This window comes from Gymnodraco acuticeps, unplaced genomic scaffold (assembly GCF_902827175.1).
Source record: "Gymnodraco acuticeps unplaced genomic scaffold, fGymAcu1.1, whole genome shotgun sequence".
NCBI classification, from domain to species: Eukaryota; Metazoa; Chordata; class Actinopteri; order Perciformes; family Bathydraconidae; genus Gymnodraco; species Gymnodraco acuticeps.
This window is the reverse complement of record NW_022990692.1, coordinates 345,874-372,373: the sequence shown is the minus strand read 5'-3', so window position 1 is coordinate 372,373 and position 26,500 is coordinate 345,874. Positions and strand designations below refer to the sequence as shown.

The following is a 26,500-nucleotide window of genomic DNA, read 5'->3' as shown; positions in this document are numbered from 1 at the left end:
ATATTCAATACGAATAAAAGAGATCCAGACAATTTGTATGAGAAAAGAAAGGTTTTATTAATGCATGCAGACTGAAAAACGCCTCAAAACATTTTAAGAAATACAGATCAAAAGGCATATATATGCATACACAACCTTACAATATAATTTGTGTTTATATCAGGATTTGTCATTCACAGTAAACATGTTGAGTCATCTAACAGTCATCAACTTAAACACTCCCATCCCATTCAACATTGTGCTGGTACAAGATTTCTTAGAAATGGGCTAATAAAGATAGCTATCCTCTCTAGGTGACACCTTATACCGTCAACGCTTGATGTGTCTTTGGAAACTAGGATGATGTAGATTATAATTAATCAGACTTTTAGATGTAACTACACTAGGCTTGGTCCATTAACCTACTTGAAGGATTTTAGCTACATGGGCCTTTTTGTAGTTACTGTGCTACTACTGGGTTGAAGGAATCAGATGAGTTGTAAACATAATGCTACTAAAAGCTAATATTGATAATAACATGGACCATGGAAATCGACAGCCTCTTACACAGGCAGGGGTTGGACAAAATAACTTGTACTCCTTACTTACTGCATTGCCGTCACACCCTGCAGCATTAAGAGTTTCCAATTATAATACCAAGTGTAATAAGCTTTGTAATACATGCAGGGATTATATTGATTCTTATGTCAATCCCCTGTAGATGAGGTAATGGCTGAGGTATGACTACTGCGTTCTAAATATAATATGAGCAGAGTCTGATACCTGTTATTCACATATGTGCTAGGAGAGCTAAAATATTCTCGGTCACATCGGTTAAACCTACAGAATCTCATGTTGCAAACTCAAAAAAAGGCAATAAGGTCTATGGGTTGTGCTCAGTGTGTTCCAGATGCACATCACAGCTGATACCTGCTGCAGGAGAACAGAGGGAAACCTGTGGGATCCCATCAAAACCACACAGTACAGAGAAGTGCACATAGAGAGCATCTGCAGTTCTTCAGCTGTCCAAACCACAGACAGGAGGTGAGGGGGGGAGCAGGTGAGGAAGTGGAAGTAAGGGAGGAGGATGCTGCAGCGAGCTGTTGGCTGTCAGTACTGTGTGTTCAGAGCAGGGGGGGGGGGGGGTTTGAAGAGATGCGTGGCTGCATTCACCCAAGCACGGGAAGCCCAGACTCGCAAGCACCCGGAGAGAAGACTTTAGTGAGGATCTGGGAGGGGGGAGGAAGAACACTGGAGCACCACGAGCCCTGGTGATGGAGGCCTGGGTGGGAGTCAGCTTTTTAACTCTGTATCATTTGAAATATGCATTCTCATTTCCAACTCATCCAATATGACTTGAAGCTCTATGTACTCATCTAGTTTAACACTTGTGGATTTCTGCTTCTTAATTCGTTTTTAGACTGACTTATGCAACGTAACTCCTTGTTTAGGTGGCAACAAAAGTATTGGATTTAGCCAACGAAAAGATTGTGGTTCTCAAAATAATTATGTTTATACCTGGAAAAAAGGTTAGTTAATTACGTCGTTTTTCGTAGTCAAGTACATACTAAAATAAGTCAATAATTATTGTTAGGGCTGTCCTTGTCTGAAGACATTTGTTTTCATTTGCTAATCTGTTGGTTGATTCAATTGACATATCTGGACAAATTGACTTAGGAAATCTTCGTAAACCGTGACCTAACCCATCAATCACTTGACTAATTGATTGAAAAGTGGACAGCCCTCTTCCTCCCCTCCCACTGACTCCAAGCGGACTTTTCCCGCTCCTGTATGTTGCTTAACTGTCTAAATATGGCTCAGATCGGTCTGAATTGGAGTCAGTAGAAAGCCTGGTGCATCTGATGGTAAAGGCTGCCTCTGTGTGTCAGTATCAGACTCTGAGGAGCACAGACAAAGCATTGGTATTGGATGAGTGGGCAGTGAGACCGGGTCAGTTATTCCTGACTAGAATCTAGTAATAACATCGGAAAACCTTGAAGTCAAAGCTGTCTTACCAGTACACCTTTCCTGGATTCTGGCCGGTATATATATATATATATATATTATTGCGATCAACTATAGTCCTCCAATATCAGGAAGGTGAGGCTAAGGAGCTTATTTTGACCTCCTTCCACTACCGACTCACCCTTTAATCAACTCATCTATTCATCCCTCTCCTCCTCCTTCTTCCCTCTCCTTTGTATGCTAGGCAGACACAAGTCTACGCCCTCTTGACTCCATCTTGTAGCTGTCAGAGCAACTGCCAGACAACTCATTCAACATACTGAATTACTTTTGGGGGTCGTGACACATACAGAGCACATATCCAGCTGATCCAAGAATTAGAGGAATAAAGCTGCCGTACCAGAAAAGTCCTATAGGAACCCTGGGATTGAGAATCTACAGGTCAGACTGGCCTCATACCTAGGCCTATCTTATAGGATGTTTCTGATTAGGCACACAGGCTGTGAGGGACCCAAAGGTGAGAGAAACTGAGGATGTATCACTTTAGGTGAGTGGGAGCTATTGGGAGTTAAAGTTCCCTTCCACAGCTGTGAGAAGCAAACCCAGCATTTCAAGCAAAGCGACTCGTCCAACAGTGAAGTCTCTCTGTGTGTCATGTAACTGAGTCCGGCGGGGGGGGGCCACCACACACACACACTGTCCAAGGGCACGCCCAGGCCTCTATGGTAACAAAGGAGGGTGGGAGGGTTGGGTCAGGTGGGTGGTGCTGGGAAGTTGAGTCCGAGCCAGAGCCACGAAACCCAGATCCAAGGTGGCGACGGCGGTGGCGGCGGGGGAAAAAAAGCGCTGTGTGTATGAACGGCGGAGAGGAGAGGCGCATAGGGGACAGGAAGAGAGGGTGAGGAAAGGAAGGAGGGAGGGAGGGCGGGAGGGAAGGGGGTCGGGGTGAGGGCGGCGAATACGGCGGTGGAGAGGATTGACTAGCGGGCAGGGGAGGGGGAAGGGTTCGTCCGCATGTGCCAAGCCTCACCAATCAATAAAACCCACATGCACACATCCATTCTCACTGTTGTAAACTCTTATCATTTGTAATTTGTATTTTAAATATGATCCCTCAGTGGTGTAAGGTAACTAAGTGGATTTAATCAAGTACTATACTAACCTTTTTATTAGATAATTGGTCTTTACTTGAGTATTTCAATTGTTCGCTACTGTGTAATTCTACTCTAACCTTTAGTTACTTTGCAGATTTGTATTAATGATATAATCAGCTCTTAAATCAGACTTTAGTTACACCTGGAGTAATTTCACAAGCTACCCTGCAGTACATAAAGTCATTCAAACTAGCTGCACCTTTACCAGCTCTGAGAACACATTAATGCATCAATAATTATAATCAAAACACATCATATATATTATTCTGAAATGGACCAATCTGCAGAATGAGTGCTTTTACTTTTGATACTTTAAGTACATTTTAATGCCAACACTTTTCTACTTTTACTTGAGTAACATTTGCAATGCAGGATTTTTACCTGTAACAGAGTATACCTACACTCTGGTACTTCTACTTTTACTTAAGTACAAGATCTGAGTACTTCTCCCACCTCTGCATGCCCTTTATTTAATAGTGAATGTACTTTTGCTGTAACAATGTACATTTCCTCTCTGTGGGACAAATAAAGGAAGTACAATTTCTGAACACACACTTTCACACTTCCCTTTATTCACTAGCTGGACAAAGGACCATGATGCTAGGCAGGACTTCTGAAAGGGGCCCTAGCCTCACCCTGCCACCCCCCCACCGATGACCCTGCCATTGCAGCAGAGGAGGATGAGTTACGGATTGGGAGGAAGGGGGAAGTGGTGATGGCGGAGGAGAGGAGGGTGAGGAAGTGTTTGGTCAAGGCACAGTCAAAGGAAGGGGCGGAAGGTGGGGGTAGAGGAGAGGTCAGTGCTTTAGAATTTTGGTTTCGTTTTTTTTTTTTGGTCATTTACCTTGGTGGTGAGGAGAGAGCGAACAAGTTCCCACTGCGGTGGCCTCGCACTAAAAGTCGTCCCCATGGCTCACGCCGCCACGCTCACACAGGTTTGCACGCTGGCCGCTCCACGTGGGCCGGTGACCTAATTCAGTTGAGATAGTTAGTTCAAAGCTGGACTTTCGCGGTGCTTTTAATTTCTTTTTTTGTTGTTCTTGTTGTTGCGGCAGAGTTACAGATTATCACACATGCAGGTCTGAGAGTAGAGTGGACACAAGAGACACACGGAGGGGAGAATTTGGTGCAGCAAGGAAGACACCAGACCAGACGCAAACACCCATCAACCCCAGAATCTGCTCCACAGATCAAAATGCACCCAGGCCATTCTATCTGTGTGCCTCTCCCCAGCGCTCAACCGTGTGCTGAATTGATGAAAAATCAATTTAAAGCCAGAATTAAATTGGTCAAAGCAAACCCCTTTTCGTTTAAAATGTAGTTTGCACCCATTTTGAGAGGCTGGAGAGAGAAAGGAGCACCAACCCGCACTTACCCTGACCAAAGAAAGCAAAGCTGGGCCAGCATCTACACCTGAGTCCCCCCGGGGTCCCCAGTCAAATGGGTCTGGTGGTCATTTTACACAAGAAAAAACAGATAGTGGAGAAAAACAACATAAACAAGAAGGGGAAATGTCCAAACCCTTTGCTTTCTTTTACCACAGTAGTCAGCCAAACATTCTTTATTATAATAATGATTATAGTATACATATTCTCAATAAAAAGCATGCCGATTTTTTATCTTTGTCGTCTTTTACTATAAAAAAAAAAGGCTAAATTAAAATACTTCTCTAAAAAAAAAGATACGGTCTCAAACATGGCAAACAAGACATTTCGCAAACCACATAATTCTACAAAGGATGCAACTGGTATGTGTTTGTGTATACAACACGGAAAGATTACACTGTGAGATGCAAAAAGTCACTTAACCACTAAAAAACACAGGGGTAGAGGGGAGGGGGGGGGAACAGCGAGGCAGTAAGGTGATTCAGAGGGGATGTCTGTGTGTGCATCAGACCGCGGCAAATAGTAGTCGCAAAAAAGTGATTGTTTTAAGTGACTGTAGATCCAAAAATGGGTGGGTGGGGTTCGCCCCTCGGGACAAGCTTGAGAATGCATACAAAGGTATTTGCAAGTCAAGCTGTTGTTCCTGAGGCAGCAAACCCCACCTACCAGATCCAATAACCGGTTTAAAACAGGCACTACCATTTTTTTGCAATGACAATCTGCAGCAGGTCTGTTTTTTTGGAAAAAAGTAGGACAGTGGGGGCAACTGGAAGACACTTCCCCCATCTCTCACGTCATTGGTGCTATCACTGTTGTTCCTGCTTAAAACCAGTGGCTGATAATGAACCTGTGAGGCTCAGATTGTGGCTTTTTAAAAACCCTTATGATATGAAAGAAATCATATACAGGAGTCCTAAAGCTTGTAGCCTTGTGAGCTCCATTTAACCCCCCCCCCCATGAAATGATTAAAAAGCACTTAAAAAATAAGAGATCCCTCCATTTAATGCACTCAAAGCTTATAGGCACATAAGTGAGCTTGTCACATATCATGATTCCTATCAGAAGAGATCCTTTGTAAACAGCTCATTCAGAAGTCAGGTGTTTTTTCCATTTACAATTCAGTACAACCCATGTTGACTTAAAAACATGTAAAACTAGACAAAAACATACACTATGTATTTAAAAAAGGCCTCTGGACACGTAGGAGGACTCAAAACTGAATATCTACAAATGTCCCGCCCTCCCTTATCTGCTGACCGTGTGCCTTTATCGTGGAGCAGGAAGTAAAAATGCTGACTGGGTGAAAAGTGTGGAATATAATAGACTGCACTGAAATTCATTGTGAGAGGTAGGCAGCTGTAGTTAGAGAGAGAGATGAGGCAGTGTCTTCCAGTGTGGTAGTTAGAGCACAGGTGGGGAAAAAGGGGTCGAGGAGAGATCCAAACATACAGTACGTATTATGTGTGCTTTACTTTGTTTTTACTGCAAGGTGCAGTCTAAGCTGCTGCGTTTGTGCGCTGCAAGGTCAGGAGCCCGCACCAATCTCTCGTTCACACCACATCACATTCAAGACAAACACCCCTTCCCCGCATAACACGTCAACCTTGGTTCTCTTGGACACAATGCAATGCAACCAGAACACAATATGTGTTTCATCTACATTACAATTTATAAACTCTCCAACATAAGGCAAAAAAGGTTTCAAATTAGCTGCCCTGACTGATCATCTAGGCCTCAGGAGGATGGCTGATAAAAATGTATTTTATCGTAGATTTGGCCATAGAAAAATCATAACTGGGTTGCGGAAATAAAAGGCATATGAAACGACCGACTGGGTCAGTCTAATACTGGCACAAGTGTGAGACTGGCACGATAAAAAAGTAAAACGGAGACGCACAAAGAATGCCCGTACCAAAGAGGAGAGCCTCCCTTTCATGGCTGCACTGTGTGTCTGCAAACAGGACCAAGGTTAGTCCCTCGTAAAGCAGGTTAATAAACCCAGGAGCCCCCAGTTTCAAAGCCCACCCCACACACTTAATCTCCCAGACTCACACAAACACACTCACACACATACAGCTGCTGTAAGGTGGTCAAGTTTGGGGAGCAGGAAGAGGGTTCGGGGCAAAGAGGGAGGGGTGGGGGCAGAGAGTTGTGTGCGACTATCGGAAGGGGGGCTCAGGCGTGTGAAGGGAGAGTTCGGGGCGGCGGAGGATGGCCTCCTTGCGCGTGGGCGGCGGCAACGGCGGCTCATACACCCTTGGCGCAGCCATGGCGGCTGCCATTGCCGAAGCTGAGGGGACCACTGGCCTGAGGGACTCCAGCGCAGCCACCGACTGGGCCGACATCGCCGTGACGCCAGGCATCCCCGACATCCCCGACATCCCCTGCATGCCCTGCATCCCCTGCATGCCCTGCATCCCCTGCATCGCCTGCATCGCCTGCATGCCCTGCATCCCCTGCATGCTTTGGAGGGCGGCCATGGCGCCCGGCGGAGGGTAGGCGTACTGGAACTGAGGATACTGCTGCAACTGCTGGTAGTACTCTGCATAGTACCTACGAGAGGGGAGGAGGGGGATACAGAGGGACGGTGGGGAGAGCAGGGTTTAGGTGGGAAGAGGGACAGGATGAACGACACAGTGGAAGCAACAAGAGTGACAAAGCGAAAATAGCGGAAAAAGAAGACGGGAAATCCAGCATTAATCAAACAATATAAATGAGCCTGCAAGACCATGAAAGCACGACTAATAAAAGTGGACTCCTAGAGGTTGAACAGTATAGTAATAGTGTAACATCTCAGCTCTCTGGGAATGCTTTAGAGGTTGAAAGGTGATGTCCTACCTGGCCATGGGGTCCTCTGCAGCCTCGGCTGCCTCTTCTGCCGCTCGGCCAGCGGGCGTGGGGAGGAGGGGTCGCCGCGGCTTGGCTCTCTGGTAAATGAACGGCTTCATCACGGGGTCTGGTAGCAGAGACCTCCGTAGCGGACTGCGATCCCGCTCTCCCTTTGCTGCTGCAGCGGCCGCGGCGGCTGCCACCTGCTGCTGGTCGGCCATCACCTGCTGGCCCTGAGCGAAGTAGTGTGCCTGCCTGGCTGCCTCAAAGATGGCTGTTGGGTCCTGTAGGGCGCTGATGTGAGCGTAGGCTTGCCCAGCGCCACCGTAAATTGCTGGAGATACAGTGTAGCCGGGGTTGACCCCGCCCGCTGAGGACATATCTAATCCATGAGCAGCAGTCAGATAGACGTGGGAGTTGGCCATGCTGGGGGTGTAAACTTGAGGTGAGTAACCGGCGGCGGCAGCAGCAACAGCCGCAGGACTCGCTGTCATCTGGCCGTAGATGTTGGGATTCATGGAGCTGTACATTTGGGTGGCGCCTGATTGTAGAGCTGCCTGATTGGCCACCTGTCCATAAAGCTGACTGGCGACATTGGCACCATACACCTGGCTGGCGAGGGCCCCGTACACAGCTGGGTTCACTGGGTTTCCATCGGTGCGTGTGCCAGTGGTGATCCCAGTGAGAGCAGCATATGTGGGGTCAAAGGTGGAGGTGTTGTAGACTGAATTGTGCACGCTCTGCTGGACCTGCAGAGGCAGGCCGGCGGCGGCAGCAGCGGCGGCAGCCAGGACGGCCGCCTGACTCTGGTACTGCTCCAGAGAGGGCTTTCCCACGGGACACTCTCCAGCATAGTGGCCCTGCTTCCCACAGTTCACACAGGGGATCTTTCCTGTCGGGGCCTGCTTGCTGGGCTGGACCTTGGACAGCTCCACGGACAGCGGGCGGCCCTTAAACGATGTGCCGTGCAGGGCCTCGATGGCCTGGAGCGCGTCTTCCTTGTTTTCCATGTGGACAAAGGCATAGCCTGCGGAAGAGGAATGCCTGGCTGTCATTGAGCGCAGGGACAACAGTTAGGATCGAAGTGGCATTGCCACGGGCACTTACTTATTACTTCTATGAAGAAATGTGAATTACGCCAACCGGAAACCACCTTATCCATCTCTACAACAGGGATGCAGGAGTTTTTGCACACTTTGACATGGTCAGACTTACAGCAGGACTCTAAATCTCTCTTTTTTTTTTACATTATTTTATATTGTGTATTCTTGTGATGTATGTCTTTTCTACTGTAGATATTTATATATTTGCTGTTCATGTATATTTTCTTATGTTTATACTTTATTCCAGCTTTTAAATATTGTAATGCCTTAAAGGTGGGGTAGGTAAGTTTGAGGAACACTTTTTGTTATATTCCATGGAATGCTCTTAACATCCCGATAGCAATGAATATCTTAAGTGCTTTGACTAGTATTTTCAAATTCTAGCGCACTCGAGCTGGTTTCTCCGAAATTACCTACCCCACCTTTAACACAATGCGCTGTAACAAAATACTTTCCCAATTTTTTATGAATTGAGTATTTATCTATCTTTCCATCTCATTAACTTTATAAATAAATATATACACAGATATAATCTCTTATCTGCCCGGTGTTATTTCCTCCAATTTTTCTTAAACCTAACCCAACTTGAGAGATGCTACTGGCAGTACTTTAAAACTAATGAAATGTTACAAGGGTCTTCGCTCACCTTTAACTTTATCACACTCCAGAACTTTTCCAAACGTCTGGAACAGCTGCTGGAGATCCTCCGTGGTGCACATCCCGCTCAGATTACCCACAAACACCTTGGTGGAGTGTAACGGCCGTCCTCTCGACTCCTCCACAACCAAATTGCGTCCGCGAAACTCCCGGCCATTGAGCTCCCGGATGGCTCTGTCGGCGGAGCCCTCGCCCTGCAAGTGGACGAAGGCGAACTGTCGCAGTACGCTGCAGCTGACCACCTGGCCGTACGGTTCAAAGATGGCCGACAGCTCCTCCTGGGTGGTGTCCAACGCCAGGTTGCCCACGAAGAGCTTCACTGTGTTGCTCTTGTCCATGGCGCTGCAGAGGAACAAAGAGGGAGGACTGTGGTTAGAGATAACAGACAGGATTAGTTAACACCAGGGGTGGAAGAAGTACTCAGAAGTAGAAGTACCAGAGTGTAGGAATACTCTGTTTCGAGTAAAAAATCCCGCATTCAAAATCCTAATTCAGTAAAAGCACAAAATGATCGGCATCATAATATACTTAAGTACCAAAATTACTCGTTATGCGTAATGCCTCATTCCATAATTCTACATTAAATTACTCATTGTGTAAAGGTGGTAAAGGTGTTTGTATATACTTTATATACTGCTGCTGGATATCTACACCTATAATTATATGTAAAGTATATTAAATAATTGACATTCTATTGAGCTAATGTGAATCTGTAAAGTAACCATATTCTGTAAAAAGTACAATATTGGCTTCTAAATTGTAGTGGAATAGAAGGATTAAGTAGCAAAAAATGGAAATGCTCAAGTAAAGTACCTAAACAAAATTTACTTGAGTAAATGTACTTAGTTACTTCCCCCCTCTGCCTAACACTATACATTGAGCAAGAACAAAGCCACACCTATGGCTCGGTCTGAGGAGGAGATGGAAGTACAGGGGTGTAATTATCTAAATACAAGAGGGGGGGTTCGGCTGCACACAGGGAAATAGCTGACCCAGCTTTTTAGTTTTTTTCAGGGCTCATTATTCAGAGATAAAGCTGAAGTGGCAAAGATTAAGCGCCAACTATTGCAGCGATTTAGTTGGAGGATAAGGACGCTCTGTGCATGAATGAGCAGCCAGATTTCAAAATATTGCAAATTAAAAACCACACAGGCCTCACATTTGCGTGGGAGCCGGCCATAAAGTCAAACTAGGTAAATACAGAAGAGGAAGCAAGGGATACACATTGTCTGTAGATAAAAGGTTGATCATTTCCATAGTTATCGTTGAGCAAAGGCAGCTTAAAAGAGGATCTCATTGCAGATTGAGAAAGGTGTAATTACCAGAACTGCTATGATACACAAGAGACACCCAGGGAAAAGGAGCATTTTACAGTAATACCCTTAATTAACATGGCATTTATAGTGATGATCTTGGGGGGTTTGTGGAACAGAAAGGACCCTCTCACTGCTTCTAAAATGTCAAACTAAGGAATGTTTCTACAGGTTGGACAACACCTTTTTTACCTCCTCCAGAACAACCTTTATGGCAGGCTGTAAATCAAAGGGCAAAGAGGAACATGACACCAGAGAATGACATTTCTATTTTTTGGTGTAGCCTCCAGCCAGCTGCTGGGTGAACTACACCTACTGTACAGCTGCTGCTTAAGGAACATGTAAAGCAAGTTTTCTATACTGTAGTGTTACATATGGCTGCTGCATTAACACTGGGTTCATGGGAGGAATAACAAGGGGGGAAGCTGCTTTTCTGATGACGCAGCACGACGCTGAGTCAACACATTCTCACACTAGGGTCTTTTAAAAAGCGAGAAAAACTAAAAAAATTGCGAAAAAATTGCGTTAAGTTGGTTAAACACAGCCTAAAATATATTGTCCATGTGGATAACGTGAATGGCGACACAGGATGCGTAATGGCTATCCAGAAAAACACACTATAAAGGCAAAAATAAGCATTAACACACACACATTTACTCTGAAAATACGCAACAATGTTAAACACATAACACCTGATACAACTGGCTCTCAATAAGCAAGCACATTTTTTTCCGCACAGGAATGGATACAGTGCAACACCGAGAGATTCCGTGCAACAACACGCACTACAATAGTCGTCTTATCTTTAACATACCCGGCACAAACACCCGCGCATAATGACAAATCGGGTTTATTAAGCTCCCATGCGGATCAGAAAGAGAGAGTAAATACTGCAAGAAAAGAGGAGATTAAATAAAAGGATCTACCATCTTACCTAGGCGGTGCTGTGTTTCAAAATGGTAGCGCCTGCTTCCGTTTGCATGTCGGGCATTCTGCTGGAGAGGAGGGGGAGGGCTGCTGCTGCACCAGAGGATGCTCAATACCAGTAATAACACAAAGTGCACAGACACAGTACACAGACAGTCTGAAGCAAGAGGTGGAAGAAGTACTCAGATCTTAGTAAAGGACCACCACACACTGTGCACTAACCCTGCCTGTAAAACGATGTGCAATAGACCTTCAATATACCTTTCTCTCAATTTATTTACAACCACTATCTTTTTATTATATATGGTCACTTTTTTATAAACATACTGATACTTTTTTTTTGACAATGATTTATGTTTTTTTACGTAGTGTGTTTTTATTATTATTAATAATGTGTGCATATGTAGCCTAAGTCTATTCTCTTGTCTTTATCTGCAGTTCACTTCTGCTGTTGTAATAATGTACTTTTCTCCTTTTCGGGAAAAGTAAAAGAAGTAGAAGTACTTATTCATATTGGCCCATTTCAGAATATATATTACATGTATATATTGAAATATAAAGTCCCTCAAAGTTGTACTTAGGTACTTGAGTAATGTCCTAAGTTACTTTACACCACTGTTTTAATCATCAAAAGCCACTAGAAGAACAAAGGCGGCCTTCTTTATAGCCATAGGGGTTCAGTTCCAATGGGAGTTTAATCAAAGAGCTAATTGATCTGCTATGAACAATATATATCACATTTGCTTAAGAGGACAGATCAAGTGCGAAATTACTGCTAATGACACACAGCTTCAAGCAGGAAATGAGTCAGCAAAAAAACAACACATTCACTTGTTCTAGTTTCTTAAATGTTCCAGTTTTTCTGATTTATATCATTTTCTTTGATTAAAAGTTGGAGAAAAAACAGAGTTTTAAAGAAAACAGCACATTTCCACCATTTCCCAAAACGTATAGATTCAATTATTAATTGAAAATACTCCAGGCGTGAATCGATAATTTGAACAAACATCGATTGTACATTCAAGTTGTGTTCGCAGCCCTCAGACACAGATGGAAAAAGACACCAGCGAGTGGACATTTGGGGGAAATTCAATAAGCCTATTCATGCACCACCAGGACAAGGCAGATGCTCAATTTGCTAGAAAATCAATGCAAAACTGGCTACACACTCTCATATGGACAAAAGATTGGGCACACACACTGCCGATATTGATGTCTTCATCAAGAGTTAGCAGAAATCAACAAGTGGCCAGAGGTAGAGGTTTTACGTTATTAGGGCCGGGACTCGATTAAAAAAATTAATCTAATTAATTAGAGGCTTTGTAATTAATTAATCGAAATTAATCGCATTTTTAATCACATATAAATATTTGACCTAAGAACAGTGAGAAGCAATTTTTTTCACATGGATTTTAGTATACCATTATGCGCATTCACACCGCAGTACTTTTCCCACAAAGGTTCATGAGAACTTAGTTCATGAGAACTCTTTGAACCTGGGGGTGGATTAGTCAAATTAAGCCGCTGACGTCACTTCTTCTTCTTCTGCTTTGGGTTTACTGGCAGGCCGCAAACCACTTCACGGCGTATACTGCCGCCCAAAGTCCCCGGCCGGAAGTCCCCGGAGTTGGGGACTGGCTTCAGTAGAAGCTGCTGGGAGTCCCAGCAGCCTTCCGAGTAAATCGCCAGAACGCCGACACCTCCTCATCTCCACCGCTCCCATGTTTTATTTTGTGTTGCCATAAGTTAGTCTCTCTGCGTTTCTGCGCTGGGCTAATGCTAATAATGCTAATGTGAGGATAATAAAATGGCGGCTTCACAAAACTTTTTGGGAGTTTTACGGGGCGTGGTTTGCAATCCGCCCAGCCAATCAGAAATATAGCTCTTTTCTCACAAGAGAGCCGTACGAAAGTCCCTGCTCTCTAGCAGCTCTCTGCTCTCTAGCAGGGACTTTCGTGGGGGTAAAAAGGTTCTCATGAACTAATTTTAGTACCGGCTCTTTTTGGTGTGAACGCGATAAAAGAGGCTAACGTCCACGCTAGCTGCTATATGTTTTGCATTGAGGTGATACTTGAGGCTTGATGTGCTGCGGTGATATGCGAATTCCTTTTTGCATAATTTGCACACAACCGTGCTCTTATCGACGCTTCCATCCGTCCGTTTTTTAAAACCACATTTCCCACTGTTGTTCACTGTGGTTTGTTGTTGTCTAAAGTCATGAACGTTAGTTGGTGCTCCAGTATAATCGGTACGCCTGAAACTCATCCAGTGAGAAACGTTCCGCGGTGCAAAAATAAGTGCGATTAAAATGCGTTAATTTTTTTAACGCGTTAATTGTTGTGTAATTAATTAATCTTAATTAACGCGTTAAAGTCCCGGCCCTAGTTATTATATTATACTTCAATCATCAAGACAATACAGCCGTTGATTTGAAGCCCATTGTCAGTTTTTCTGTAAGGTAATTGTACACTCAGTCTCCATGTTGTGAAGACAGCTGAGGGAACAGTCCTTCAAGGAAGCCCCCCCTCAAACTTTAACCCTCCCTCGGCCTTTCACTCTTGGTGGAATTTGACTCTCTCTCTCTCGAGCTCTTTTAAATCTCTCATAGCCGAGTCACTCACACCACCTTATGGATTCAAAATGAACACACCAATGGTGGACAAAAGTGAGGTCCAAATTCAGCTAACGGCGACACAGATTTCCACATTATTTACGTCTATCACACTCTTATTGTGACCCTTCATAGATGGATTTCTTTAAGATGTCACATTGGGATTCATCCATGTGTGGACATGTGAATCCATAACTTTGGGATTGTCAATGTTTAGGCTACAGTTACTACCAGGAGTGCCCATCATTTGATGTTTCCACCAATTGTCCTACATTTTAGGTTTGTATTTTGACTTTTCTGTAGCCTTTCCGGGTATTTTTTCAATGCATTCTCAATAAAAACAAAGTGTTACAGGTTACTTAGGTTGAGAAAGTCTACATGACAGTGAATATACTAAATATTAGCATGATACCGCTTTGTAATCCCATTTGTGTGTTGATTTTCCTCTTAATAGTTACTCCTACTGTTTTTAGGAGGCGTATATAATTAAAGTAGACATTTTGAATGCCAGACTACAGCGCATTCATCCCAGCCAATACATCCAATGAGACAGTGTGTTAGAGAGGACTGGTTATACAAACATATTCACTGACATCTAGCTAATCAAAGGTGACTTTCACAAAGTCCCATGTGGATTTAATCTGCTTTAGAATCCTCAGAGGACACAGACTGCGACCGCAGGAGGATTTGATTTTGACACAAAGAAAGAAATCATGAAACTAAGGCATTTTATCTTTGGTCGTCCGTCCAGCTGTGTGTAGACGTTTTCCTAAGTACTCTTTGTTTTCCTCGCTTCAGCTTTGACCCTCTGTCAGCAAATGTCCTCTGCATTTCTTTCCGATGTGCCCTTTACTGTCCACAGGTTAGAGATATGATCGGTGTTTGTGTCTCAGGTTCAGAGGTGTGCAGCGGGGGTCTCTGTGCTGGCTTTGCTCCGGCCTTTCCCTGCGATGGGCCGGTCTCTCTCCTCCCACAGCGTGACCCCGTCACACGCACAAATCTGTTTTGCATTTTGGAAAAGACCTGCTGATCGGGCGATGATCCCACAGGCCAGTCTGCAGAGGAGAGACATAGAGAGAGTTTAAAAACAATTAAAAACCCTGCTTCAAAAGGCCAGCAATTCCTTAAATACAGCTTTAAAGAATGCTCATCAATAATTCATAATAATTAGTCCCAACCTTGAACCTAGTAGTTTAACAAAGCTATCCAATTTTGTTCAATTGAAATGCAGTTAGTACAAACTACCTTTCTTTAAATAATTAACTCAATCAAGTTTAAAGAAGCACAATTAAAAAAAATTAACTAGTGCATCACGTATATTAAAACCGACTTATAACAATTTATACGCTTTCGACAATAACAATATTGAAAAGGAGTCCTTAAAATGCTTTAAGGAGCAAGTGCCCGGCTGAGGCTACTCCTCCCCCTTCACATTATTGCGTGCACCACCATGTGAAACCCCTGCTTTTGACCCACCTTTTCCCAGAGGTCCCGGTCTGTTTGGAGACAGGGTGATCGCCCCGACCCAGGTCATCCTCCCCCGCATCGACCACCAGCGACCGGCCAATCACATCCCACACCTGCAGCCAGCACCAAGGTGAAGAAGAGGTTACAAATATGTCATCTGGTGTTGTTTAATGTGGATTTATGACAGGCTTAAGATGTTTTTAATAAAGCTAGGGCTGGCTCAGGCTTACATTAACCCAGCCCTTAGTTATGCTGCTATAGGCTTAGATAGCAGCATAACTAAGTGCGAGAGACTTTCACCTTTTCACTCTCTTTTCCTATTTTTCTCTCCATCAATCTCCATGTTCATGTTCCATAAATGCCTGTTACTAACTCAGCATCCTGGGCATCATGATTGTATTTTGATGGGTTTCTTTGCAAGCTTTTCCCTGTGCGCTGTGAGGGTCCAAGCGCAAAGGTAAACATATGTTGTGTAGACTGTGAACTGTGTGTGTGTGTGTGTGTGTGTGTGTGTGTGTGTGTGTGTGTGTGTGTGTGTGTGTGTGTGTGTTACCTTTATCTGACTGTCCTCTTGTCTAAATGAAGCCCTGCCATCTGGTCCTGCGACAATATTTCCCAGATCACCGACATGCTGCGCGACAACGACACACATTGAATAAATAACACAAGGAGTACACAGCATGTGTGCCAGGGAACACTGCGGCAAACTTGTAGCTCTGTCACACATTTAATAGACAATTTAGCACCTGAACTGCTCACAAGGGCTCCTGTGGGACATATTTGGCGAGTATCACATCATTTATTTGGCTTGTGTTGACATGTTATTGAATCTCAGGAGTGATTTTGTCAGAATTTATGGAGAAGAAGACCAATTATTAATTTACTTCTTTTATAAATGTTCTGATAGAAAATGATCTACAGTATGGGGCAATAAAAATGAACAAGCAGGAAGTTATTTTCATAGAGTTATAAGATAAATATATGGCTGTACCCTTTCAGAATCCCCTGGACCGCCGTGTTGTCTTCCAAAGGGGTTATAGTGCTCTCCACAACTATAAAAACAGAAATGCATTATATATAATTAAATATAAGTTAACAAAACTTGTCTGCAGTGCAATTTCACGTGTGCTTTAGCTGTCAATGTCTCGATTGCTGTCGATTGTCCATCACTAACAATGACAAGACACTTCAAAATGGATCATTCTTCAAATCTGTATTTTAGCCACACAAAAACTATAAAACTTGAGTTAGTTGTAGCGTTTGTGTTATTGTGTGACTACGGTTCTTCAGAGGGTTATTCTGGACACACTAAATTCACATAAAAACACAAAAAAAAACGAACTAATCCAGACAGCTATATATGGTAACTCTCGTGTTGTGTGAGGTAGAATTACTGTTGTTTTCTCAATGGAGTCTGGTGGCTATAGAGAGAGCACAGATAACAACTTCAGTTTCTCGTTGGAAAGGGCTGTGTAGGGGAGATAAGGCAGGGACACAGGAAAAAGAAATGTCTACCATTAGAGGGTCGGTATCCCAAGACAGTCAATATGTTGGAAGTGGCAATATACTTAACCCCAAATCACTCCTGTAGCAATGTCTACGGTAAGTGTGTGAAAATCCCTTTGGATTACCATGTAATGTAATGTAACATCCATCCATCCATCCATCTTCTCCCGCTTATCCATGGTTGGGTCGCGGGGGTAGCAGTTCCAGCAGAGAGCCCCAAACTTTCTTTTCCCTGGCGACATCAACCAGCTCTGACTGGGGGATCCCAAGGCGCTCCCAGGCCAGCGAAGAGATATAATCCCTCCACCTGGTCCAAGGTCTACCCCTTGGTCTCTTCCCAGCTGGACGTGCCTGGAACACCTCCCTAGGGAGGCGCCCAGGTGGCATCCTAACTAGGTGCCCGAATCACCTCAACTGGCTCCTTTCGACGCGAAGGAGGAGCGGCTCAACTCCGAGTCCCTCCCTGATGACCGAACTTCTCACCTTATCCCTAAGGGAGACACCAGCCACCCTGCGGAGAAAACCCATCTCGGCCGCTTGTATCCGCGATCTCGTTCTTTCGGTCATGACCCATCCTTCATGACCATAGGTGAGGGTAGGAACGAAAATGGCCCGGTAGACAGAGAGCTTTGCCTTCTGGCTCAGCTCCCTTTTCGTCATAACGGTGCGGTAAAGCGACTGCAGTACCGCTCCCGCTGCTCCGATTCTCCGGCCCATCTCACGCTCCATTGTTCCCTCACTCGAGAACAAGACCCCGAGATACTTGAACTACTTCACTTGGGGTAAGGACTCATTCCCTACTTGGAGTGGACAGTCCATCGGTTTCCTGCTGAGAACCATGGCCTCAGATTTGGAGGTGCTGATCCTCATCCCAGCCGCTTCACACTCGGTTGCGAACCGATCCAGTGAGTGCTGAAGATCGCAGACCGATGAAGCCATTAGAACCACATCATCTGCAAAAAGCAGTGGTGCAATCCTTAGTCCACGGAACTGCAGACCCCCTCCCCCATGACTACGCCTCGAAATCCGATCCATGTATATTACAAACAGAATTGGTGACAAAGCGCAGCCCTGGCGGAGGCCAACCCTCACCGGAAATGGGTCCGACTTACTGCCGAGGACCCGGACACAGCTCTCGCTTTGGGAGTACAGAGATTGGATGGCCCTGAGTAGAGACCCCCTCACCCCATACTCCCGCAGCACCTCCCACAGTAACTCCCTGGGAACTCGGTCATACGCCTTCTCCAAGTCTACAAAACACATGTAGACCGGATAAGCGTACTCCCAGGCCCCCTCCAGGATCCTTGCGAGAGTAAAAAGCTGATCCGTCGTTCCACGACCAGGACGGAATCCGCATTGTTCCTCCTCAATCTGAGGTTCGACAATCGGCCTGACCCTCCTTTCGAGTACCTTAGAGTAAACTTTCCCGGGGAGGCTGAGTAGTGTGATGCCTCTGTAATTGGCACACACCCTCTGATCCCCCTTTTTTAAAAAGGGGAACCACCACCCCGGTCTGCCACTCCTTCGGTACTGTTTCCGACTTCCACGCAACGTTGATGAGACGTGTCAACCATGACAGTCCCACAACACCCAGAGCCTTCAGCATTTCTGGGCGGATCTCATCCACCCCCGGGGCTTTGCCACTGTGGAGTTGTTTGACGACCTCAGTGACCTCCCCCCGGGAGATTGGTGTTGATCCCCCGTCATACTCCAGCTCTGCCTCTAACATAGAGGGCGGAGTTGTCGGGTTCAGGAATTCCTCAAAGTGTTCCTTCCAACGCCCTAACACTCCATCAGTTGAGGTCAACAACGTCCCATCCTTACTGTACACAGCTTGGATGGTTCCCTGCTTCCCCCTCCTGAGGTGTCGGACAGTATTCCAGAACAACTTTGGTGCCGCCCGAAAGTCCTTCTCCATGTCTTCTCCGAACTTCTCCCACACCCGCTGCTTTGCCTCGGCCACGGATGAGGCTGCTGCCCTTCGGGCCTGTCGGTACCTTGCAACTGCCTCGGGAGTCCCCCGGGATAACAAATCCCTGAAGGTCTCCTTCTTCAGTCGGACGGCTTCCCTGACCACTGGTGTCCACCAGGAGGTTCGAGGGTTACCGCCCCTTGAGGCACCTAGGACCTTGAGACCACAGCTCCCCGCCGCGGCTTCGGCAATAGAGGCTTTGAACACCGACCACTCTGGTTCAATGTCCCCAACCTCCACAGGAATGTCCGAAAAGCTCCGCCGGAGGTGTGAGTTGAAGGCCTCCTGAACTTGGGCCTCCTCCAGACGTTCCCAGTTCACCCGAACTACACGTTTGGGCTTACGAGGTCAATCAATCAATCAATCAATGTTTATTCATATAGCCCAATATCACAAATGTTACATTTGTCTCAGTGGACTTTACAGTTTGTACAAAATATCAGTATGACAATACGACACCCTCTGTCCTTAGACCCTCACATCGTACAAGGAAAAACTTCCGAAGAAAACCCACAGTTTAAAGGGAAAAATGGGAGAAACCTCAGGGAGAGCAACAGAGGAGGGATCCCTCTCCCAGGACGGACAGACGTGCAATAGATGCCGTGTGTAAATTGAAAAGATAATACATTTGCAACATAGGTAGTCCAAATTAGGGCTGTGCGATTATGGCAAAAATCATAATCACGATTATTTGGGTCAATAATTGATATCACGATTATTTTGACGATTATTCATTGACCATTTATTGAACTTTAAAACAAATAATATTTTACCAATAAACAAGATCAACAAATATGTTGGAGCGCTCTTCCAAAACCATACTAAACATATATTATTAATATCATAAATAAAAATAAATTAGACCAAAATAAATGAAATCAAACATGTTGCAGTGCACTGTCACAACCTACTGAAAACTCCTTAACATATAGCCAACATGTTGGTAAAACATATTCCACTCAGTTAAACGTTGAAGGCTGGCCAACCGTCATGGTCCAGAAGTAACAGGAAATAAATGTTGAACTACAATTTAAGACCAAATAAAAATGTTTAGGCCACCATGGCAAATGCTAGTAGGGCTGCTCATGTCATCTCTTAAAGATGTTTTGCAAGAAACACCAGGCTGTTTACATGGTCTGGTTTCAGAGATGAGCGCAGGCAGGTGACGATATTGCCACCTGTACTGAAGACCCTCAGCCACGCCCCGACACATGGGGTGACGCCGGCCAATCACAAAGCTTTGATGCGTTCAAGTGCATTATTCTGGCACAGGAAGATTATGTTACAGGACATAAACGATAAAACAGAATATTGTTGTTCTATTTTTAGACACATCTCGCGATCGACTGGTTGGGCACCCCTGGGCTAGACCATAGGTCCGTTGTGGTGGCAAAGTAGTCAGCTGAAGCCACATGTCTCTCAACTTCCCCACGGCATTTGTCACATAATACCGAATGAAATAATACCGAGACAGCATCGCGTAACGCTTGTCCAACGTGTTGACAAGTTGCTTAAAGCCCTGGTTGCTAACAGTGCTAACTGGGCACATATCTTTAGCGATGTGAAATGTAATGGCACCTGTAATATCTCTGTGTCTCTGCGAGCTCGTCGCGTAGGCCGTTGCTCTGTACAATGCGTCCAGAATCGATGACTGTGATGATGTGGTGGATGAAGTCGAGCGGCATCTGCTTTTTGTTGTATTATTGCCCGGTCGTATTGCACTTTGTGGTTGTATTTCAGATGATTAAAGAGATTGGTTGTGTTAGCGTGTGGTGCCAACACAACCTGATAACAAATCCTGCACTGTAGGCCTACTTTCTTTTGCTCCACGTCGGACTCCTGAAAGCCAAAGTACTTCCAAATAGTGGAAATAGTTGTACCCTTCTTTTTAACGAGTTGCTGCTCTTGTTCTGACATCTGCGCTTGCGCTGAACACTCACAACACATGTCACTCCCACGTGGCCGAGTGGGCTTTTAGGGAGGGGCAAAGCGCACCCAGCAAAATAATCGTATTTTGTCAATTATGCTGTTTTCATAATCGTCGCAAGCCATAATCGTAATCGCGATTAAAATACGATTAATTGCACAGCCCTAGTCCAAATGTTTGGAAATGCATGTGTGTATAATAGGAAGATGAATCCACGAGGACATCCATCCAGGACCTATGATCCAGGACCACAGCCACGACTCAAGATCCGGGACAGAGGAGCGAAGGATCATCCATGACTCCGGATCCCGGCGTATACAGACACCAAAAAGAAAGACATTTGGGGAAGCTGGGTTAATCGGAACATGAGAGTACACAGGTATAGACAGAGAGAAGGAAGAAGTAAGATGTCCCCCGACAAACTAAGCCTATATCAGCAAAACTAGGGGCTGAATCTAATCAGCCCTAACTATAAGCTTTATCAAAAAGGAAGGTCTTAAGCGCACTCTTAAAAACGGATAGGGTGTCTGCCGCCCGAACACAAACTGGAAGCTGATTCCACAAATGTGGAGCTTGATAAGAAAAGGCTCTGGCTCCCATTGTACTTTTAGAGACTCTAGGAACAACCAACAACCCTGCATTCTTGGAACGCAATGCCCTAGTAGGACAGTAGGGTATAATGAGTTCTTTAAGGTAAGATGGCGCCTGCCCATTAAGGGCTTTGTAGACCAGGTCTATCCAGAGGCTTCCCCCGCCACTCGACCCAACTCACCACCAGATGGTGATCAGTTGACAACTCCGCCCCTCTCTTTACCCGAGTGTCCAAAACATACGGCCTCAGGTCCGATGATACGAAATCGATCATGGACCTTCTGCCTAGGGTGCTCTGGTACCACGTACACTTATGAGCATCCTTATGTTCGAACATGGTGTTTGTTATGGCCAATCCATGACTAGCACAGAAGTCCAGTAACAAACCACCACTCCGGTTCAGATCAGGGGGGCCGTTCCTCCCAATCACGCCCCTCCAAGTGTCTCCATTATTGCCCACATGTGTTGAAGTCTCCCAGCAAGATTAAAGAGTCCCCTTCAGGAGCCCCATACAGGACTCTTTCCAGGGTCTCCAAGAAGGCCGTATACTCTGAACTGCTGTTGGGTGCATAAGCACACACAACAGTCAGAGTTTTCCCCCCCATAACCCGCAGGCGTAGGGAGGCCCTCTCGTCCACTGGGGTAAACTCCAACAACGAAGCACCTAACCGGGGACTTGTGAGTATCCCGACACCCGCCCGGCGCTTCACACCTTGAGCAACTCCGGAGAAGAATAGAGTCCAACCCCTATCCAGAAGTAAGGTTCCAGAGCCGACGCTGTGCGTAGAGTGAGCCCAACCAGATCCAACTGGTAACCCTCCACCTCCCGCACAAGCTCCGGCTCCTTCCCCCCTAGAGAGGTGACGTTCCACGTCCCCAAAGCCAGCTTCTGTCGCCCGGGTCTGGTCCGTCGAGACCCTCCGCTTTCACTGCCACCCTTCTGGCAGCGCACCCGACCCCATCGCTGTTTCCCGTAGGTGGTGGGCCCGCGGGACGGAGAAGCGGAGGTGTTGCCCACGTTGCCTTTTCGGGCTGGGCCCGGCCGGGCTCCGTGGCAAGCCCGGCCACCAGACGCTCGCCGACGAGTCCTCCTTCTGGGCCTGGCTCCAGAAGGGGACCCTGGGCTTCCTCCGGGCCGGGTATCCTCACTTCTTGTGTCGTCTTTCATGAGGTCTTTTGAACCAATCTTAGTCTGGCCCCTTGCCTGAGACCAATTTGCCATGGGAGACCCTACCAGGAACACAAGGTTCCAGACAACACAGCCCCCAGGTTTCATCAGGGCACACAAACCTCTCTACAAGCGGTAAGGTGTTAAGAGTGTAACATGATATTCTAAATATATAGGAAACATTAACTCATACATTTCTATTAAAATGTCTAAAATGTGTTTTTGTGCTGCCACTGTCCACAGTCGCTCATTGCTTTGCTTCCTCTCTCTAAACTCCTGTCTGCTTCTCCAAAATGGGGGCATATATGTTACACTGACTACGGATAAGTACCTCATACAGTGCCACTCGAAAACACTCACACTATCCCCTTTAACCGGAGCAGCCTGTTCACCCACTCCCTGTTACCTGAGGCAGTCCTGGGTCAGGTCCCCCAGGGTGTGGACGTGGAGGCCGTGGGGTCCGGGCTCCAGCCCATCAATGGTCCCATCGATCAGGCACTGCTGCTCCGACAGCTGCAGGAAGCGCACCACCCCCTGGATCCTCCCCCCGCCCGCCAGCATGGCCACCGCTGAACCCAGGTCTGTCAGAAACACACAGACGTAATGAACAATTTGCACGATTAAAAAAAGTACTTTATAATCCAATTTATAAATTGTAATAAACATGTTATATATTGTGGTACAACGAGCACATTTTTACTTTGGCTTCCTATATTTGTTATAAATGTCTTTTTTTTCAATTCTATATCTTTTACATTTTACCTATAATGTACTTAAGGCTCCCTGTGGGTTTTAGAGACCCAGACTGAGGGATTTTGGCTATAAAACACAGATGAAAACAATGCTGGTTTTAGTTTGTTAGACTTCAAAGATGCAGACAATGGGTTTTGATGAGACCAAACAAAAGTAACGTGCAAAGCGGCTCAGGAAGAAATCCCTCCGGATTATAAAAGACCCCCATCACCCCAGCCACAAACTGTTTTGTCTGCTGCCGTCTGGCAGGCGGTACCGCAGCATCCGGACTAAAACCACCAGACTCAGAGACAGTTTCATCCCACAGGCAATAAGACTGTTAAACAACTGAACTGTTGAAACAACATCCATAACATTCATCTGCTACTTAGTAATTATTTATCTATTTATCTAATATATCATTCCAATAACTTGCATATAGACTCTTATTGCACTATTTCACTTTTTAAACTATTTTTCTTTTTGTATTTACTATTTACTTGCACTATATTTGTCTGTTTATCTGTTATTGTGTTGCACTGTTGGAGAAGCCTGTGACCTAAGATTTTCATCGGCATAACTACACTGTAGCTATGTTCGTATGACAAAATAAAGAACCTTGAAACTTGAAGATGTATCCTGACACACACTTTTCTGTTTATGTGTATGTATATGGTTTTACTTTTTTCACCTACCTTGTCTACAATTGATTAAGAAAAAGATGAAATTCATCATGCCAAATCTAAGCTGTTTTTTTGGAACATTTACAACACATGTATTGTACTGTATAAAGGTATGGCGGTTTGATTCCCAGCCGTACTCCTGTCCTGCAGTTTCTCACCTTGCTCTGATCCTCCCATGCCTTTCAGCACGGCTCTGCGTCCGGTGCTCTCGATCAGAGCCTGCACCTCTGCAGTGGTGAGAGTGGAATCCACCAACACCTCCTCCTTACCCACATCCACACTGACAGACGTCACTCCTGCAAACACAATCATAGCAGTGATACATTATCCTCTGATATATATATAACATATCAAAAGACAGAGAAATTACAAGAACTATATAAATATTAAAGAGAATAGTCCAAGCCACTCATCAAGCAACATGACAAACATTATCTGAAATGTGAGGCTGCTTTTCTGCCTTATGCGGAATAACATAAATCGAAAGCCTTTTCTATTTATCACGTAGTTTCTCTTCCTGTCGGTTGCACTGAAGTCAACATTGGATTTCTGGGGGAAAGATCTAAAACATTAGGTAAAAGTTAAAAAGGTGTTATGCTGATTTCCAGGATGATGATCTTCTCCCGCTTATCCGTGGTCGGGTCTCGGGGTAGCAGTTCCAGCAGAGAGCCCCAAACGTTCCTTTCCCTGGCCACATCAACCAGCTCTGACTGGGGGATCCCAAGGCGCTCCCAGGCCAGCGAAGAGATATAACCCCTCCACCTGGTCCTACACCCTAAACCCAAGTGGATATTCATTCATAAAATAAGAAACATTACTGTGCATGTGTCTTGCATTTAATACTTGCCTGTAGACATATGGCATCTCCAGCTGATTTGCTGTGCACAAAATGTGTCTATGTAACACAAGTTTGGGATTAATTCGGATTACAAAATGTGAAGTGTAACAATTGAAAGTTATCACTGACTATGACTTGTGCCAAGTTACACAGTTATTTTGAGGTAACTTCCTATGAAGGTGTTAGGGACTTGTAAAGGTGGAACATGTTACTTGTAGATTTAGGCGCCAGTGTAAAGCTCTTTACTTGCTAGAAAGGGTTCTATATAGAGAATTGTGCTTTGCTGAGTAATAAGATATACTTTGCACTGGAATGCATGAATAAAGTCCAACAGCCATAAACTAGTGACAGATAAAAGCTCTCTGACATGCTTTGTTATGGTCATTATTTGTACTATTTCAGATATACCGTTTCAAAGAGCTGTCAGTTCCAGATGACTAAGAGCAGTTACTGTACATAGAGCTGTTTCAGAGGCTGCATACATTAATAACGTAGACCTTTGAATGCTTTGATACCTGGTTTTCCCTCCAGAGCAGCTCTGACTTTAACTGCGCAGCTCTCACATGTCATCTGCACTGCAAACTCCAGCTGAGGAAGAAACATAATAATGTTATACAGCTAATAATATAAGGATAATGTACAATCCGTGACAGCAGTGTATACATAGCTCGTTATATAACACAGCAGTTTCAGCAGTTAGAACACGCAACAGCAGCTGAATAAGGCATGTTTTTGTCTCGAATCTATTATTTTTACGGGTATTTTATTGTAATACAGACTTAAAATATGATTAAGAATTGCTGTCTAACCTTGGTTGGCCCCACAGAGTCCATTTTGGCACTGCACGTCGCTGCCTGCGCAATGCAAACCGAATTAAATAGTAAACTTCCCACTTTTCTCGAAACGGAAGCGAACCAGCTGTAGCTGCTGATGGGCGCCGCCATGTTGGTGAGGTCACGTTGACGTCACAGCACGTTACCGCCGCCACGCGCCTACTACTTGCAACCGCAGCTGCAACCATCAGTTTTTACTTTTGTAGAAGAATAATTACTTTCTCATGTTTTTATTCCCTATAAACAATGATATGGATAACTTCTCATATAATGTCACAGCATATTTCGTTTTTCATATACTAATATCATTATGTATTGTCATATTGTGCATTTTTTTGAGAACTTGTAATAGTTAAATTAAACAGAAAGGTATGTGAACAATTTAGTAAATAACATGTCTTAAAAATCATAGCACAAGTCCATAGTTGAAACATTTCTGCTTATGTATTCCACCAACGTTTCAAATTTCGGAAAGATTGCTTTTATGCAACCGTGAAACAAAAAGTAGCCTAATCAATGGCTGCCTTTAGATTGTGCCAGTAAGAAAATGAAAATCAGTTATGTAGGCTAATAAAAGGGCAGAATAATGCAAAGTATATAAAATGAGACAAACTGCAAGGACGAACAGCATATGCGATCGGTTTTTCAGAAGATTGTAGCGTATGAAAAAACCACCATGAAGGTTGCGAGCAGTAAAAGTGATTGCTTTCAATTCAATTTCATAATGTGTATAGATTATTGTTACAAAGTCGTTCTGCAGATTAGAGCCCTGGGTTCAGTATGCGAAGGACCACCACTAAGCTGATGACCATTGTGTGTGTGTGTGTGTATTATACATCCCTATCATATCTCTTTTCATC

General features: G+C 44.9%; 2 protein-coding genes across 3 annotated transcripts; both read right to left on the bottom strand.

The window, feature by feature from the left end:
* Positions 1-32: 32 nt before the first annotated feature.
* On the bottom strand, positions 33-11,475 carry rbm14b (RNA binding motif protein 14b). Of its 2 annotated transcripts, none has more exons than XM_034230381.1 (4): positions 11,320-11,475; positions 9,062-9,414; positions 7,322-8,339; positions 33-7,036 (listed from the first exon to the last, which is right to left on the bottom strand). In XM_034230381.1, exons 2-4 carry the CDS (start codon positions 9,408-9,410, stop codon positions 6,643-6,645), a joined length of 1,761 nt encoding a protein of 586 aa, XP_034086272.1. In that variant the 5' UTR covers positions 9,411-9,414; positions 11,320-11,475; the 3' UTR covers positions 33-6,642. The 2 variants fall into 2 exon arrangements, with proteins under 2 accessions (XP_034086272.1, XP_034086271.1); XM_034230380.1 differs by having other exon boundaries at positions 7,322-8,360; positions 11,320-11,474.
* A 3,139-nt stretch (positions 11,476-14,614) lies between these two features.
* On the bottom strand, positions 14,615-25,765 carry LOC117555567 (copper chaperone for superoxide dismutase-like). The gene is made up of 8 exons (XM_034230487.1): positions 25,617-25,765; positions 25,323-25,395; positions 24,128-24,265; positions 22,961-23,135; positions 16,382-16,442; positions 15,944-16,021; positions 15,400-15,503; positions 14,615-14,978 (listed from the first exon to the last, which is right to left on the bottom strand). The coding sequence occupies exons 1-8, from the start codon at positions 25,749-25,751 to the stop codon at positions 14,819-14,821; spliced, it is 924 nt and encodes a 307-aa protein (XP_034086378.1). The 5' UTR covers positions 25,752-25,765; the 3' UTR covers positions 14,615-14,818.
* Between the last annotated feature and the right edge of the window lie 735 nt (positions 25,766-26,500).